Source organism: Petaurus breviceps, unplaced genomic scaffold (genome assembly GCF_028583685.1).
Source record: "Petaurus breviceps papuanus isolate PSGF00001 unplaced genomic scaffold, PetGlider_PUasm1.0 37, whole genome shotgun sequence".
Classification (NCBI taxonomy): Eukaryota; Metazoa; Chordata; class Mammalia; order Diprotodontia; family Petauridae; genus Petaurus; species Petaurus breviceps.
In genome coordinates, this window is record NW_027186296.1 from 2922898 (window position 1) to 2942347 (window position 19450).

The window sequence follows — 19450 nt, forward strand, 5'->3', positions numbered from 1 at the left end:
TTGTTCAATTTTTTTTTTCCTGAAATGGGGTGATTTACATATTTTATTTCCTCTTCTGTTAATCTGGGCAATTTATATTTTTGTAAATGTTCATCCTTTTCATAAGAGTGTCAAATTTATTGGCATACAGTTGGGCAAAATAGCTCCTAGTTTAATTGCCTCTTTATTGGTGGTGAAATTCACCCTTTTCATTTTTGATACTGATAATTCGGGTTTTCTTCTTTTTTAAATCAAATTAACCAAAGGTTTATGTTTTATTGTTGTTTTTCATAAAACCAACTATTAGTTTTATTTATTATTTCAATAGCTTTCTTAATGTTATTCAGTGTTATTGATTTCTCCTTTGGTTTTCAGAATCTCTAATTTGGTATTTAATTGGTGATTTTTAATTTGTTCTTTTTCTAGTTATTTTTAGTTGCATTCCCAGTTCGTATGGTGTCTTTTAGCAGGATGTAGTTTCCTTTCTTGTCTCTTTTAATTATATCTATAGGGGTATATGGACAGTGTTGTCCTCTTCTGAATTTGTGTTTCCATCTTCCCTTTCTCCATAGAAGGAATCTGTGGTCATTGTCCATTTCTACTTTTTGCTCTTGATGTTTACCTATTTTCTGACTTTTAAAGTTGAGCTCTCCTGCTGGCACTGGAGTACAAGAGGCACTGACCCAAGCTTCTTGTCCTAGAGGCCACGGTCCTAGTCATTGGCTTTGTGTGCTGGGACCTCAGGTGCTGGCAACCGGTGTCTATAGCTGTCTGATAGCTTACCTGGTGCTGAGCTGGGGTCAGCAACACTGAAACTCTTGGGTCATGGGGAGTTCTTCCCACTGGAACATGCCTACCCACTTAGGCTACTCTGAAGCACTGAAAGGTTTGACTGCTAGAGTATGCCTGCCCACCTGAAGTTGTGCTTCCTCTAGTTGTGCTAAAGTGGGAGATTTGACTGCTGAGTCTGCCGGTTTCCCTGCCAAGGCACTCAGGAGGTCCTGGCATTGATACTTGCCTTCTCCATTTCTCTTGGGCTCAGGGTCTCCTGCTGGTTTGCTGAAGTGGGGCTTACTGCTGACTTGCTGGGACACCTTTTATTCTGTACTGCTAGTCTTCCACTGGAGGGAGAGGGACCTTTCCTGTTAAGCTCCCAAACTTCACAGGCTAAAAGATTCCTGCACCCCATCTTTTTACTCACCTAACTGTTCGAGGGTTTTTCCTAGGGCCATATTTTCTGAGTTTTTAGAGATCAGTATGGGAGAGTAAGAGTGACTTACTTCTTAGACTGCCATCTTGTCTCCCAGAAATGAGAATTAGTTGATTTTTAAATGTTTGATGGAATTGACTTGTAAATCCATCTGGTCCCGGTGCTTTTCCTCTTAGGTAGCTCCTTTATGGCCTGTTCAATTTCTTTTTCTAAAATGGATCTTTTTACTTTTCTACTAATCTAGGCAATTTATATTTTTACAAATATTCTTCCCTTTCACTTAAATTGTTCAATTTATTGGCATATAACTGGGCAAAATAACTCCTTATAATTGCTTTAATTTCATGTTTGTTAAATGCATTTCACCCTTTTCATTTTTAATACTAGTGATTTGGTTTTCTTCTCTCTTCTGAAGACTCAGCCTCTTTTAAAAGAATTTTTGGCAAAACCTTGTCTCACCAAGGTGAATTCCAGTTTGCTTATCTTAGAAAGATACTTCTGTCTTTTACATTGTTACTTTGTTCAACAAAATTCAACCAATATATATTTATTTAGTGCTTATTACATGCTAGGTACTTTGGTAAGAGCTGATAATTCATATATAAGCAGAAGGAAAGATAAGTTTTGCCTTCAAGAGCTTATATTCTAGTAGGAGAAAAATAACACTTGAAAGGGTGCAGAAAAGGAGAGGGTGGAGAGGACCAATGACAGAAAAATTTCTTTGGAGATGAGTCAGCATTGCAACCTGGGGAGGAATGAACACATTGTTGTCCTGGGCTGCCTCTTTTAAAATGCAAATTCTAGGAAAAACCAGCCAGTAAGAAGGAGCCTTCAGTGGAAGAGGATAGTTTCAAATGTGAGATGTAGTCCTTCAGTGGAGCAAATTTCCAGTGTGCAAGAGATTTCTCTAGCATAACAGACAAAGTCCTGTGGATATAAGTCTGCAGTACTGTCTGGAGAGGAAAGTATATTAAACTGAATATTAAAAAAAAAAAAACTCAACAACACCCAAATATAAAAACACAGTAGTTGTGGGCTTTTTGGTCTGGTTAGTACCAGCCTACTGGGACACCAGCTTCCTTTCCTTGAATAAGATAAAAAACAAACAAATTGAAAGAATATTTTAATTTTTTTCCCCAGAATTTATTTATTTTTAGTTTAGTTTAGTTGGTTGGGTTTTTTTTTTTTGCTTTTTGGAGGGCAATTGGGGTTAAGTGACTTGCCCAAGGTCACATGACTAGTATTTGTGGTATTTGAGGCTGTGGAGGGGCAGTCTTCCTCACAGTTCTGAGGCAAGTGCCTAGAAGAAGCTCTGACAATAACTGTGCAAAACCCCAGAAATTTCAGACACAGTATTCTCCACTTTGGAAGCAGAGTTCTACTGTGTCAAAGAGCTCAAAAGTTAAGTATCTGGCTGGCAAGATGAGCAAACAGAGGAAGTGAAACCAAACTATAGCATCTTTTTTTTGGTGACAAAGAGGATCAAAACATAGAATCAGAAAGACAACAAAGTCAAAACCCCTGCATCAAAAGCCTCCAAGAAAAATATGAATTGGTCATAGGCCATGGAGGAGCTCAAGAAGAACTTTGATTTCCTCTTAAAACAACTGGGGAATGGCTGAACAAATTGTGATATATGAATGTAATGCAATATTTTACTGTAGAAAGTGGAAAAAAATTACTTCAGAGAATCCTGATTTGTATGAAATTATGCAGAGTTAAATGAGTAGAATTGGGAAAACAATTTAAATGAGGCCAGAAACATGTTAAAGAAAAACAATTTTAAAAGACTTAGGTCAGAATCAATGCTTCTTTGTCTCCACAACTGGTATGATGAAACATATTGCCCTACTCCTGAATGAGAGGTGATAGACACAAGGTACAAAAACTTTCATTTTTGGACGTGGCCATTGTGTGTGTAACTTTTATTTGCTTATTTGTTGCAAGGGAGTTTTTGTGTGTTTTTCCCCTATTATACATAATTGTTTTTTTGTTGGACTATCTTTTTTGTTTTCTTCTCATTCCCAGTGCTTAGCACAGTGCCTATAATAGGAGCTTAATAAATGCTTATTTACTGACTGACTGACTGAATGAATGTATTTTCTACTTAACCCTGCCTATTGAAATTCTTTCCTTCCTCTGAGGCTCTGATAAGGTACCACTTTTCCCTGGTAGTTTTCTTTGAATCTTACTTCCTCCTTATCTTTATTGTCTCCTGCTCTCATTTTCATGGAACATTTTTCTGAATATTCCTTTTACCTCTTTCATGTTCTACCTTGCATCACAATTATGTATATGGTATAATCTTCATTTTATAAGTATCTTGAAGAAAGAAAGTTTATTGTTTTTAATATTTGAATCATCAGTATCTATCATAGCCATGCATTTAATGTTTGTTGGGTTGACTTGAATTATTAAGTAAATTTTTTTAAAACAGTTTTTTAAAAAAAGGATTCATAATTTGGTTGACACACAGTGCAGAAGAAAGGGAGCTTATTTTTTTCCCTAGGATTGAATCCAGGTACTATTAGTATTTGCTTGGTATGTACGCTTTCTGATCAAAACAATGTTAAATACATAACAGAGGCTAGAACGGCAGGGTAGAAGGTTTGCTCTAGTTCTAAAAAAAATGAACTTATCAAATCTCTATCTTAAAGAGTAATCATTTCTAAAAACAAAAATTCCAAAATAAAACACCCCTTCCATTTTTTTTGATAGGCTTAGATCCAGATAAACATCTTGGGAAAACACTGGATCAAGTGGAGTCTGATCTCTGTGAGGTAAGAATGACTTATGGTTGTTCAGTATTTGTATTTAAAAGGAGAAAAAGATGTGCTACCACTTGCTAAAAATAGCTTCGCATTAAAATCATCAGAAAAGCAAGTTTAAGTTTCTAATGTGTGAGTTCTTTAAAAGTCTTATGAATTAGAAGCAGCCCTTTGGCCTGAGGCCCAAGAAAGTTGACTGTACTCTATAGTATATTATAAAATTTGCTGTTTTTTCTTGCCATTCTAAGTACCATTACTATGACCATGGGATGTGGAGAAAGTTGGAGAATATTTTATATGGTAATGAAAGAGTTTTATCCTGAAACAATATAAAGTATCTTCAAGGCAATTTGTGTTATTTTTTTTATCCTTTAAAATTAAGTACTAAAGCAATTGTTATCTTCTTATATTTAAGTATTTTTATGTTGATGCTAGCCAAAGTTATGAAGTACTGTGTTTGGCTTGATATAAACTACTTTCCTCTTAGATTTCATTTTATGAAACCAAAGCGTGGTCAAATAAATAATCAGTGTTATTTTTTGATGTATACCAATTGTTGTTTCCTTTTCCTTTCAAGGAAATTTTGTTTTGGGGGATGAAATATTTGAAGGTAGCATATGAATCTCCAACTTGATAATATTTTCTGACATTGCACATTCATAGAGCTGTTTTTTTTTAATTTACAAAGTATTTTTATTTGAGTTTCAAAAGCCCCCTGAAAGAACTACAGCTTTTACTCCCTTAAATTTACAGATGAGGAAATTAAGAAACTAAAACTAGTAAATAACATGCTTAAGGTTATTCAACTAATAAATATCAGCTGTGTCATTTGAACCCAGGTCTTCTCATTATTCTAGCAATCCATTCTTTTACACTGTGCGCACATGTGCACGCGCATGTGTGAGTGTGTGTGTGTGTGTGTGTGTGTGAAATATCATTATTGAAAGGAAGAGTTTGCTCTCTCAGGACTGGTGGAATCAGTTAACAAGCAATTAGGTACTTACTATGTGCCATCTGCTGCCCCCACTCCTCAGGATATGAGGAAACGCAAAACTATGCCCAGAAATCTCTTCATCCTGATGTTATTTCAGCCCTGGAATTCACACTTTGGGTATTCCCCCTGCCTCTGTGGTCTCTTCTGACCGAAATATTCTTCCCAGAAATGTCATTTAAGGAGGATGCCCAAATTGTCCATGTCTCATTCCTCTCCAAGCTATGCTCGGGACTTCTTCTACAATGTTCTCCTCCCCACTCCCCACATATATCTCTGTCTCACCCCTATCTGCTTTTTCAGCTGCCTTTTTTATGTTGTCTTCCTCCTTATAATGTAAACTCCTAAAAGGAAAGACTGTCTTTCTACTTTTATTTTTATTTTCAGGCTTAGCACAGTGCCTGGTATACAGTAGACCCTTTATAAATGCTAGTTGACTGACTGCTGTGAAGGAAGTCACAGTCTAATTGAAGAGACAACATGAAAAACTATGTACCTACATACATGACCATTAGGAAAGGCACTAGCAATGAGGGGAAGGAGAGGACTGGTAAATTAGTCAGGAGCTGAGAGTCTTAAATTTTATTTAGTGCTTTTGGTCATAGTTGGCATATTTCATCTCAGTATACCTGTAATGTTTTTCTATGTCAAATGACAATTTTTAAAGTGTCCAGGCAATTAAAGCATAAAATCTGGACGACACTTTCACGCACCCCTTTGAAACAGTATGTCCAAAAGCATAACTTAACTAGTTAGTACTATAACAGAAGAAAAAGTTATATAGACATAAACCTCAATTTACAATCTCCAAAATAAAATTTGAATATAAAGACTAGATAAAGTAAGTTAAAATTTTTAAATGTCTAATTAGAAGTTTTCATAATTAGAAGTTTTTGTCAACTGGTATTTCTGCACTTTTAGAGGAAAATATTATCTGAAGAGATTTTAGAGGTAATTACCTAGCCTACCATTTCCCTTTCACAAATGAAGAGAAACTAAAGTTCAGACGAATGAATTGTTCAAGTTCATATGGCTAGTTATTTGACATTCATTATGAGCACTGTGAGCCACTGAAAAAATCCTTATGGTGTCTTTTGAACTGTGATGAAGGGTTTTAATTAAATGTGATATTAAATTTTTTATTATTATATGTATTTTATGTTGTTATAACCCAAATGATAACTCTCTTAACCTTGTATTTTCCTGTCAAGTAATTAAAATCTGTATTTCCTCCCCCTCAGCTTTATTTTTTGAACTTTTTTCTAGAAAGATTTCCCTTACTCCATTCTTTTCCTTAATTCTCCTTTCATATTATCTGTTCTAAGATTTTATTCTTTGATTTAATCTTTATATTTATTTATTCCTTCTCTAGGCTCTATGTGCTTCACAAGGAATTGAAGTTATTTTGGTGCCAATTAGGCGTTTTCTAAACAATTTCTATGTCACTACCTTGTAGATGTTGCCACCAGTCCCCTTTTTCTCTGTTGTGCTCCTTTCTTCATAGTATTCACCCTGTGGTAGGTAGTGAGGACAGAAGTACTGCTCTATGGTCAAAATTTCCATGTGTTCATGCTCATTTGTACATTCCACCTCTACCCTTGGCCTTCCTCATGATCATTCTATTTTCAATTTACCATGGAATCTCCTCCCAGGGCCCATGCCCTCTACCCTTCTCCTTTTAAAAATTCAGTTCATTGAAAAAACAAGCATTTCCATAATACAATTCAATGAAAAAGATGATTGCTCAGGAAATTGCAAACCTATCATATGTAGCTTGTTGTTCCCTCCAAATATGCAACAAAGTTATCATGCAAATTTATTTTTTTCCCCTATTTTTCCTTTCCTCCCCCAAATTCTGCCCTAGAGATGACTACCATTAGACACAAATAGGTGTGTGTGTATATATATATATATGTATGTATGTAAAATTATTCTCTATATACTTCTATTTATCATTTCTTTCCCTGCATGCAGATAGCATCTCTCCTTCATATGTCTTTTATTTTTAATTTGTGTATTTATAATAGTCAAAATGACTTCGTCTCCCAGTCGTTCTTAAAAAAATATTCTTATTATTATGTACAATGTTCTCTTGGTTCTGTTCACTTCACTCTACATCATTTCATACAAGTCTTTCCATGCCTTTCTAAGATCTTTGAGCTCATCATTTCTTGTAGCGCTGTAATATTCCATTTCAACCATAGCATAACTTGTTGAGCTATTCCCCAGTTAATGGAAATCCTTGCAATTTCCGGTTCTTTGCCACCACAAAGAGAGCTGCTATAAATATACCATTCATATTAAAGTTATAATTAATTAATTCATTTTTTTCTTTGAGAATTTGAAATTTTGTGTTTATGGCAAACCTCTTAAGGGTATTCTCTATGTGCAACAATTTTGCTTAGATGGAAAAAAATAAATAAATATTCACAGGAAGGTAAGCCAGATGTGATAGAGGACCAGTGCTAATTTTGTGGATCAAATAAAACATCCTTAGACTTGGAATATTTAAAAATTATGGTAGATCACTATAATTCCCTTTTTATACTGCATGTATACATAAATACACACACAGTGGTTACTAATTCTTTCCTCATTTGGAAATCTTGACTTCTAGAATATCATGGTTATAGTAAAATTTCCCTGTTCATTTACCCTACTTTTCACATTCCTTTAACAAGGTGAGCATTATGTCTTTACAGAAACACACATACACACACTCACACAAAATGCAACTAATTGGCCAATGCTCCTAGAGCATAGTGATTCTAATAGGAAAAAAAAAAAGATTCAATTTTCTATACTTTGTCTCTTATACATAGTGTATGTGAATTCTTTCATGGAATACCTATGACTATCACCTGCATCACTACTCAAGATAAATCTGATATTTAAAAGTGCTTTGAGCAATGAATCTTTTTGAGTAATGGGATTAACCATATCAAGTAAGATGAAATAAGTCTAAACTCATCTTTTAACTTGTTAGTGCAACTCTCAGGAATTATTAAGGAACTTCAGAGTAAAAAAGTTATAACATCACCATTCGCAAAATGTTATGTTTATATGTTTAATACTAGATGTAATATTGGAAAAATCTACCATCTCTTTGGTAATTTATGGTACAGTATCAAGTTTTGTACATATATATTAAATTTAAAATAAAATATTGAGATTTTTTCCTACAAACATAGCAAAACATTTTCCCTTATTTTACAAGTTCCTTCTCATGAGGATTCGGAGATGTCTGTAGACACATATTTGAATGAAGTAACATACATTCGTATAGCATCACTGTATAACATCTATCCTGCCTATAATAAACAGAAAAGCATCTAATGAGAAACTTTCAGATACAAGTTTTAAGATCATAGATATAAAACAGAAAAGAACCTTAAAGGCCATTGACACCAACCCCATCATTTTACAAATGAGTAAACAGAGGCACAGGGAGGCCAAAAGACTTGCCAGGTATCTCACAGTTGGCATCTAAGTTGAAATTTGAACCCAGGACTTCCTGCCTCCCAAGTCCAATACCCTATCCACTATATCTTGTTTCTTCTTTATCTTTAAAACCTTTGCACTTGAATGGACCAGAGGTTATATGCAATTTATACGTATTCTATTCATATAGTTATTCATCTAAAGGCATTATGAGTTTTTCACTGTATAAATCATTGAACCCAAAATCTGGGTTCAAGTCCCTGGTTTACCATTAATTAACCTTAGGTAAATAATTTATTCCATCTGTGCCAAAGTTCATGTTATCTATAAAATGGAGATAATAAAAACCTGACTCTTCTGACCTCAGCAGAAATCATGCCTTGAAAATAAATGAGATAGCAAGAGGCAGAACTGTGGGAACTCCCTTCCTTTCCTACTGCCACTAGAGCCAGGTTTGGTGGTAGAAGGTAAAGGAGATTGGAGATTGGTAGATGAAGATTTTTTGGTCAGTGATTGTAAAGGAGATGATGGTAAGGAAATTCCTGAAAAATACATAGGAAAATATGTTCTGAGATCCAAATGTTCTACATGCTTATGAACCCATGGGGGAGGGTACAATTTGATGGATTCAGGCCTCATTACCTTTCATATGAACTGTTATAATAATCTAATAACTGGTCACTCTGCTTTCAGGATCTTTTTTTTATTTTTACCAGTTTACTTCAAATGTCATCTTCTCTATGTAGTCTTGCTTAACTCTTCCCAACTAGAAGTGATTTTTCCCCCCAGAATTTGTTCTCATACTGGTTATACACACTTATACTCTTAATTTATATATATAAATATATATATATATATATATATATATATATATTTTCTGTATACATGGTTTATCTGCCCCTATCAACAACTATAAGCTCCTTGAAGTCAGGAACTATTATTTTTTTTCTTTAGAAGTAAATAGTATTTTGTACATAGAAGTCACTTAACAAGTGTTTATTTAATGTTAAATTTTTTTTAATCCTTTTTTTACATGCAACTGGGAAATAAGGTATACAGGCATTGGGGTATAGAAATACAGCCTGCCCTGCTAGAAAGTTGGGGGAATTTACGAGGGAGGCTATAAGAGAGAGCACATTGAGGGAAGGGGTATTCAATAGGCTCGATATCTTAGGGTGGGGGTAGGCGAAAGATGGGGAAAAAATTTGTAACTCAAAATCTTGTGGAAATGAATGTTGAAAACTAAAAATAAATAAAAGATTTTTTTAAAAGTGACAAAAAAAGTGTTTGTTTAATAAATGAAATTAATGAATAAAAGTCATTATTGTTCATAACCCTTAGTCACTATTTCAGTGCCATGATTCTTTTTTTTTTTTCTTTTTGGAGGGCAGGGCAGTTGAGTTTAAGTGACTTGCCCAAGGTCACAGGGCTAGGAAGTGTCTGAGGCCAGATCTGAACTGAGGTCCTCCTGACTTCAGGGCCCATGGTCTATTCACTGCAGTAACTAGCCACCTTTATATTCTTGAAAAACAGGAAGGAGCTTCACTTATGTACTTTATAGGAATTTAAATATCTTCAAGAATGAAATATAAAAACTTCAATATGAACCTCCCCTCCCTTGAGAGTATAAAATTTCAAAGTTAGAAGTATGAGGCTACATGTGAGGAAAATGGTGACGCAAGTGTTAACACTGAACATTGCTCCTGATGAACTCTGAACTTTATAACTTTTTTTTCAAAACATGATAGATATTTTCAGGAGTGAATTTTCCAGCATTTTCCCTGACACACATTCTGTAGTTCTATATTTGGTACACTAATTTTTTTTAATTGAAAGTATTTATTACTTGTATTTATTATTTGAAAGACAAATAATAGTTTGCCTTTTCCATGATATGGTATCCTAAATATACATATTTGGGCAGTGAGGCTATATCCAAAATGATTATTATGATTAAAAGGTGTGAGTTTGCAAGGAAGGGAATTTTTTAAAAGCCTATAAGTAAATTAATAAATGGACTTAGGTTTAGAGATAGAAGGAATGCTACAAGTCATCTAGTATGACATCATCATGTTACAGAAGAAGTGACTGAGATCTAGAAAGGGTAAAGTAATGCAGTTGGGAATTTAAATTCGCTCCTCTTAGTCTAAAAACTCTATCCACCATACCTTCAAGATAGAAAGGTGTTCTATAAATAATTGTTAGTAATACCTATGGAGTAGTTGTGAATAAAAAAATTTAATTTACAAATACCAGAATTCCTTAGATCATCATGTTTTAGGAATTATCTGTTCTTCCAAACATGTTATCAGTATAGTTGCAGCAAGACATCCATGTTCCCCATCCATTAAATTATAAATTCCATGAGGGAAAGAGACCATGTTTTAATCATCATTATATCTTACCCAACACCTGCACATTGCTCTGCACATAATGGGGAAATAATAACGGTTATTGAATTGAAATCAATGGAATTATTTCAGTTGGAATAGGTCACAAGCCAGGAAATTTCTCCTATTTTGAACTGCCACATTGTAGTTTATACATGTAATAAAGAAATAGTTTTGTGGGAAACTTCTAACTCTGGGAACTAAGATGGCAGAGTAAGCAATAAATCACTGTAGCTCTGCCATATTTACATCCAAATAACCATAAAATAGTTCCCCAGAACAAATCCTGAAACAGCAGAGCCAGCAAAAGATGAGGTGTAGAAGGGAGAGGTGAAATGTTGTAAATTATTTCACGTGAAGAGGTGTGAAGGACCTATTACAATGGAAGAGAATATGGGAGGGTGAGCAATAAGCACTACTCGAATCATACTCTCTTGAGTATTGGATTAAAGAGGGAATCATATACATAAGCAGTTGAATATAGATATCTATCTTATGTGATGGAAATAGGAGGGGAGGAGATTAGATAAATGTGTGATGGGGGTGGGAATTGACAGAAGGGAAGGCAGATTCACCAAGATGGTAGACAGAAGCAAAACAGTGGTGAGGAGGGAAAGGGTGAAAGGAGAAAGAGGACAAACAGGAGGAAATATAGGATAGAAGGAAATATAGAGTTAATAATCATACTGTGAATGTGAATGGGATGAACTCTCTCATAAAATAGAAGTGAATAACAGTGAGAATCAAAAACCAGAATCCAACAATATGCAAGAAACAAACCTGAAGCAGTGACACAGATAGAATAAAACTAAGGGACTGGAGCAGAAACTATTATGCTTTAGGTGAAGTAAAAAAAAAGAATGGGGGTAGCAACCCTGATCTCAGACAAAGCAAAAACAGACCTAATTAAAAGAGGTAAAGGAAGAAACTACATCTTGCTAAGCAATATCAATTCTAAACATATAGGCACAAAATGGTATAGTAGGAAGAAATAGACAGCAGAATTATATTAGTGGGGGAACTTAATTGTCCTCTCTCAGAACTCAATAAATCCAACCAAAAATAAAAAAGAAATTAAGGACGTAAATTGAATATTAGAAAAGTTGATATGATAGGCCTTTGGAGAAAACTGAATTTTTTTCAGTAGCAGATGGCACCTACAAAAAAAGTGACCATGTAATAGGGCCTAACCCCCTCCAAATCAAATGTAAAAAATAATGTAAAAAAATGTAAAAAAAGCAGAAATATTAAATTTATTCTTTTCAGATCATAATGTAATAAAACAAAAGCAGTGGAAATATAGATGAAAAATTAATTAGAAATTAAATAATCTAATACTAAAGAACAAGTGGGTCAAAGAATAAATCATAGATCAATAATTTCATTAAAGAGAATGAAAACCCCGAGACAGCATACCAAAATTTATGGGTGTAAGGGTTATGGGGTTTAAAGATCTCCCATGCCCCATGGACGTGCTGACATAGCAGAGCAAGAAAAAAAAAAAAAGCCGAGCTAACGGTCCCGTGGTTGGCAGTTGGGGGGGCGTTGCCTTTTTTTTTTTTTTTTTTTGAGTTGGGACTCCTGCTGAGCACTGCCAGAGGCCAGAGCTGCTGGGAGCGCTCTTCCAGGACACTGGGTGGTTGCTGTGAGTGGGGAGAGGAGGACCTTTGCCTGAGGTAGCCTGTTCTGTTTTAAAGGCTTGAAAATGTGGGTGCTTTCTACTTTATCTACCTGTGCCAATGTCATAACTACTCTGATGGCTTTCACTTTCTGGTTTTGGGACTCAGTCTTTTGGTATCTTAATAAATTTTCTAGTTTATTTCCCCAAATGGCAAACCTGACGTATTTTGTGATGGATAATTATATCAGCATATTTGTAATCTCTATAGGCATTGTGAATATGGCATTGCTGATACAATGGGATGCAACCAAAGCAGTACTTAGGGGAAATATTATTTCTCTAAATAAAACAGATCAATAAATTGGGTATGCAACTTAAAAAAAAATTGGAAAAACAACACATAAAAAATCCCCAATTGACCAGCAAATTGGAAATCACCACCAACAAAAAAGAACTTAAAGCAATCATTAGGAAATATTTTGCCCAATTATAAGCCAAACATAGTCACACGGAGCTTGTGGTGGGAGGAGTTTGCTGACTGGTGGAGCAGAGCCCACAGGAAGCTGGGAGTCAGAGCCAAAGAGATGGTGGGAGGGAGAGAGGATGCTCAGGCAAGGAGTTAGTCATATTTGTGAGTAAAATATTGATACTGATCTTGTGTTGGTTTGTGGGAAGGCTAAAGCATGGCATGGCTCTCTGCTACATTGAGGTGCATTAACTTCTATGTTGCTGTGATGGATTTGGTTTCCTGCCCTTTATCAGGACAGGATTTGGTTTTCTGGTGTCTGAATAAATGCTTTGCTCCTATCCTCTATATGGAGAGTTTGCTATATTTTGCTATCAAGCACCATGCAGGAATATTTATAGTCACAGTTGGTATATTTATCATGATTGTGAGTGCTGTAAATATTGCATTGGCACTATACTAGGTTAACAAATCAGGAAAGAGAATATCTTAATAACCCCATCTTAGAAAAAGAAATAGAACGAACTCCCTATGAAAAAATACCAGAAATGTAGGGTTTGTTCCATATTAGAAAAACTATCGACATAATTGTCCTTATCAATAGCAAAAGCAACAGAAATCATATGTTTATCTCTATGGATGCTGAAAAAACTTTTGACAAAATACAGTACCCATTTGTATTTAAAACACTAGAGAGCGTAAGAATAAAGGGAGTATTCCTTTAAAATGTTAAGCAATATCTATCTAAAACCATCAGCAAGGATTATCTGTAATGGGGATAAGTTAGAAACCTTCCCAATAAGATCGGTGTGAAGCAAGGATGCCCAATATCACCACTATTAGTCAATATAGTACTAGAAATGTTAGCTATAATAATAAAATAAGAAAAATCATCAGTTGTATCTCTCCTTGCTAGATAAGTTGAAGAGTCATCTCTACATGCACAGCAGACCAAAGGACTATATATATTTTGTGGTTGTTGCTATTGTGAGAGTCACTTGGATTTTGCCCAACTTCCATCTTGATTGGTGCCTTTGAGTATAGTACAGTATAATACAGAAAGAACTCTGAACTCTGAGACTGATCTTTGACAAAACTCTTCTAATCTCTTCGCTCATCCTGCCTTCATCTTACCAAATTGTTTATTAAATAGGTCCTAGTGACACTCCCAGATCAGTCCTTTTTTATATCCTTTTATATGTATATATCTTTTTAATTTTTCATTTTTTCTTTAAATTGTATTTTATTTTTCCCCAGTTACATATCAAGAACATTTTTAGTATTCATTTTTACAAGATTTTGAGTTCCAAATTTTTCTCCCTTCTTCCCTTCCCTCCCCTATTCTGAAAACATTAGGCAGTTTGATATTTTTTATATATGTGCTATCATGTAAAATATTTCTATATTCATCACAGTTGTGGAAGAAGAAATAGATCAAAAGGGGGAAGGAGAAACCACGAGAAAGAATAAAGTAGGTGAAAAATATGCTTTGATCTGCATTCAGATTCCCTCAGTTCTTTATCTGGATAGCAATAGCATTTTTCCCTCATGAGTCCTTGGCACTTGGTAATAGATCATTGTGTTGTTTCTACCTTTCCCTTCCTTCTGCACCTGTTGTACTCCTTTTCTCATCCATGAATTTTTTTATGTCTTTTCTTCAAATTGACCTTATACCCATGCCTTCTCTGTGTGTGTATTCCTTCTAGTTGTTCTATTTGTGATACAGTTTTTAACAGTATTATCTTCCCATGTAGGGATGTAAGCAGTTTAGTTCTACTAAATATCATTTTTTCTTTTCCCTTTTTACCTGTTTATGCTTCTCTTGGGTCTTGATATTAGAGGTCAAATTTTTGGTTTCATTCTGGTCTCCTTAGGAAGGCATAAAATCCTTCTATTTCTTTGAATGACAATTTTTTTTCTTTAATGTATTATGCTTAATTTTTCTGGGTAAATGATTCTTTGTTGTTGTCCTAGCTCCTTTGCCTTCTGGAATATCATGTTCCATGACCTCCAGTCCTGCAATGTGGCAACTGCCAAGTCCTTTATCATCCTGATTGTGGCTTCGTGATATTTGAATTGCTTGTTTCTGGCCACTTTTCTTTGACCCAATAGTAATGAAACTTGACTATAATGTTACTTGAGATTTTTATTTTCAGATCACTTTCCTGATATGATCAGTGGATTCTTTCAATGTGTATTTTGTTCTCCAGTTCCAAGACATTAGGACAGTTTTCCTTGATAATTTCTTGAAAGATGCTGTCCAGGTCCACCTTTTGATTATGGCTTTCAGGTAGTCCAGTGATTCAGATATTGTCTCTCCTAGATCTGTTTTCCAGCTCAGTTGTTTTTCCTGTGATGTATTTTACATTTTCTTCCATTTTTTCATTTTTGTGATTTTGTTTGATTGATTCATGTCTCAGAATGATTAGCTTCGAGGCAGGTAGGTGGTGCAGCGAATAGAGCATCGGCCCTGGAGTCAGGAGGACTCCAACCTCAGACACTTGACACACTTACTAGCTGTGTGACCTTAGGCAAGTCATTTAACCCCAGTTGCCTTGCTTTCCCCTCTCAAGACACAAAAAGAATCTTTAGCTTCCATTTGCCCAATTCTAACTTTTATGTATTGTTTTCCTCCATTAGCTTTTATATTTTCTTTTCCATCTGGTCAATTATTCCCCCCCCCCTTTTTTGGGGGGTTGTTTATTTGGTATTTAATTTTTCCCCAGTTATCTGTAAAACAGTTTTTAACATTTCTTTTTAAAACTTTGAATTCCAAATTCTCTCCCTTCCCCCACATTGAGAAGGCAAAGAATCCCATACAGTTTATATATGTGAAATGGTGCAAAACATATCCATGATAGCCATGTTGTAAAAGAAAACATATACACACACAAAAAAAAAAACCACAAGAAAAATAAAGTTTAAAAAATTTATGTTATGCTTCAATCTGTATTCAGATACCATCATTTCCATGTCTGGGGATGGATAGCATTTTTCATCCTAAGTCCTTCAGAGTTGTCATGGATAGTTGCATTGCTGAGAATAGCTAAGTCATTCGCAGCTAATCATCTTACAGCATTGCTGGTACTTTGCACTCAATGCATTTCACTTTGCATCAACCCATGGAATTCTTTCCAGGTTTTTCTGAGAGCATTCTGTTCATCATTTATTATAGTACAATAGTATTCCATCATAATTACATACCACACCTTGTTCAGACATTCACCAATTGATGGGCATCCCCTTGATTTCTAATTATTTACCTCCAGAAAAGAGCTGCTATAAATATTTTTATATCTATAGGTCCTTTTCCTGTTTGTTTTTTCTCTCTTTTGGGATACAGACCTAGTAGTGGTATCACTAGGTCAAAGGGTATGCATGGTTTTACAGCCCTTTGGGCATGGTTCAATATTGCTCTTTAGAATGGTTTAATCAGTTCACAATTCAGCCAACAGTATATTAATGTCTCATTTTTTCCCACATCCCCTCCAATGTTTGTCATTTACCTTTTCTGTCCTATCAACCAATCTAATAGGTATGAGAATTGTTTCAATTTGTATTTAATCCAAGTGACTCTCACAACAATAGCAACAACCACAAAACATGTGCTGTCATGTAAAATTCATTTACATATTCATCACAATTGTCAAAGAAGAAATAGATCAAAGCTGGAGGGAGGGGAATCCATGAGAAAGAGTAAAGTAGGTAAAAAATATGCTTCGATCTGCATTCAGAGTCCATCAGTTCTTTATCTGGATAGGGATAGCATTTCTCATCATAAGTCCTTGCTACTTTTCTTGGATCTTTGTATTGTTTCTACCTCTCCCTTCTGCACTCCTTTTTCTACTTCTTTTTCTTATCCCTTAATTTTTTTCTTCATTTGATTTTTTTCCTCCTTTTCCATTTGGTCAATTCTACTTTTTAAGCAGCTTTCCAAGATGTTGACTTTTTTTTTCATAATTCTCTTGCATCACTCTCATTTCTTTTCCCAATTATTTATTATTTATTTTAATTAATTTTTTTTTCTTTTCCCAATTTTTCTTCTACCTTTCTTATATGATGTTTAAGCTCCTTTTGGAACTCTTCCATGAGTTCTTTCTGGGCTTGAGACTACTTCCCATTTTTCTTTGGGGTTTTGCTCACAGGTGTTTTAACATTGTTGTCCTATTCTGAGTTTGTGTCTTGGTCTTTCCTGTCACCACAATAACTTTCTATGATCAGATTCCTTTTATTGTTGTTTTTTGTTCATCTTTTGGGGGAAGACTGCAGGGTATAGGGGGTGCTTTTCCTTCCTTTTAAATTTGAAATCTGCTCTCAGGGTGGAAGGGGCACTGTCTCTGACTTTTTGTGCTAGTAGCTGCAGGCCACGGCTATTTACCTACTGTTATGCTGATGTTGTCCTCAGGCCCAAGGTAGGCCCTCACATCTGGTGCTGTGCTGAACAAATGTGGCAGAGGGGTTAGCTGGTGCTGCTGGAGGCTATCTAGCAGTTTACCTTGTGCTCAGCTGGCATCCTAGTGGTTGTGTCTGGCATTTGCTGAGGCTGTTGGGGTGTTTCTGCATTTCCCTGGGGCTATACTGAAGCATGTGGTGCTTCTTAGAACTGGAGTCTGCCAGTTTCCCTGGCTATGCTAAGGCACCTGGGGAGTCCTGGTGTTGGCATCTGTCTGCTCTACCACGTAGGGGCTCAGCATCTCCCACTGCTTTGTTGAGGTGGGGCTAGCTGCTGGCTTGTTGGGAGGCTTCCAATCCTGGGACTACACTTCCCTTTCACTTGAGTGAGAAGGACCAGATTGTTGATCCTCCAATTTTCTTGGGTTAAAAGATTGTTTTGTCTTGTCTTTTTGTTGGTTTTCCTGTCCCAGGATTTCTTTGGAGATCTGTTTTATAGTTTTGGGAGGGTTGAGTATGAGAGAGTTGCAGCATACTGTTCACTCCACTATCTTGTTTAATTTTTGCTTTTTGGAGGGCAGTTGGGGTTAAGTGACTTGCTCAAAGTCACATGGCTAGTAAGTGTGTCAAGCATCTGAGGCTGGATTTGAATTCAGGTCTTCCTGACTCCAGGGTCAGTGCTCTATTCACTGCACCACCTAGTTTTTTCTATATCTTTTCATTTATTTTTAATTTCTACAATAAGACTGATCTGTCTTGTTAGATAAAAATTTAGCACTGTTAATGAACAGCCTGAAAGTCATGATAGTTGGCTTAGAAAGTGATGGAGTTTAGCAATGCAGTGGTGGGGCAGTTAGGTGACACAGTGAATAGAGCACCAGCCCTGGAGTCAGAAGGACCTTAGTTCAAATCTGGCTTCAGACACTTAACACTAACTTTGTGACCATGGGCAAGTCACTTAACCCCAATTGCCCTGCCTTCCCCCCTCCAAAAAAGAAGGGGGAAAAACATATATATATATATATACTATATGTAAAGAAATGCAATAGAGCACAGAACTTCACTATTACCAGACACATATGTCAGTAATTCTCCTCTCCTGGGATATCTAGGTCATCAAGTTGACTAGACTGTTCAACTTTAAAAAATAACTCTATTGGGCAAATATCTTGCATGATATAGTATAGTTAATCAAAATCTTGTGCTTTTTGGTTTCTCAAAGGTTTTGTTCCAAGTAGACCTTTCTCAGCTTTGAAGCTCCTTCTTTTGCATTCAATATACTTCTTCTCTAGCCCTCTGAATATTTACCACTGGTCAAGTTAATTCAACCAAAAATATTTTAAGGGCTTATTATGTGTAAAGCATTGTACAAGTGTTGCACACATAAAGACAACAATGAATTAGTTCCTACTCCCAAGAATTGTACATTCTGTTTAGTATGAAATTTTAAGCCCGAGGCATTTTGTTTATTTTCTTGGATTTCAACTTAGGCTCCTTTCCCCTATTTCTCCCAATTGCTATTAATTGGCTTCCCTTTTTATTCATTGAAGAATTTTCAGAGTTTCTGGAACAAATCAAATTTTTCCTGAATTGTAATCATTGGGAATTCTCCATAGCTGAGCCATTTTGACTTCTACTGCATTGCCTTTTGGGATGAGCTGCTTCCTGCTGCAAGTGGATCATGTTGGCCAGATCTTCTAGGAGAAGGAAATTAAAAAAAAAATACTTATGGATAAATTTTGTTTCTACCCGGAATTTAATAACAACCTATCCTTCTGAGAGATAGAAAATGATTGAACCCATTGAGGCCTATTTTAATATCATGGTCCTATAAAAATATAAATTTATTTTTTGTTTTATTTGAAGGGGAGGAAGAGGCAAGGCAATTGGGGTTAGGTGACTTGCCCAAGGTCACTCAGCTAGTGTTTCAAGTGTCTGAAGCCAAATTTGAACTCAGGTCCTCCTGACTTCAGGGATGGCACTCTATTCACTGCACCACCTAGCTGTCCCTAAAAATATAAATTTAAAGTATATAAGGAAATGTGGAAAGACTTATATGAAATGATGCACAGTGAAATTATCAGAAGCAGAATTATATATACTATATGTACTTCTAATATGCCACTGTATCAGAGAGAGAGAGACAGAGAGAGAGAGAGAGAGAGAGAGAGAGAGAGAGAGAGAGAGAGAGA

General features: G+C 35.5%; 1 protein-coding gene across 3 annotated transcripts in view; it reads left to right on the plus strand.

The window, feature by feature from the left end:
• DPH6 (diphthamine biosynthesis 6) overlaps window positions 1-19450 on the plus strand; it is a 499664-nt gene that overhangs the window by 185721 nt on the left and 294493 nt on the right. For all 3 annotated transcript variants that reach the window (XM_069097640.1, XM_069097641.1, XM_069097642.1), the window contains exon 6: window positions 3908-3969. In XM_069097640.1, the coding sequence (XP_068953741.1) occupies window positions 3908-3969 (62 nt within the window). The remainder of the gene's footprint in view (window positions 1-3907; window positions 3970-19450) is intronic.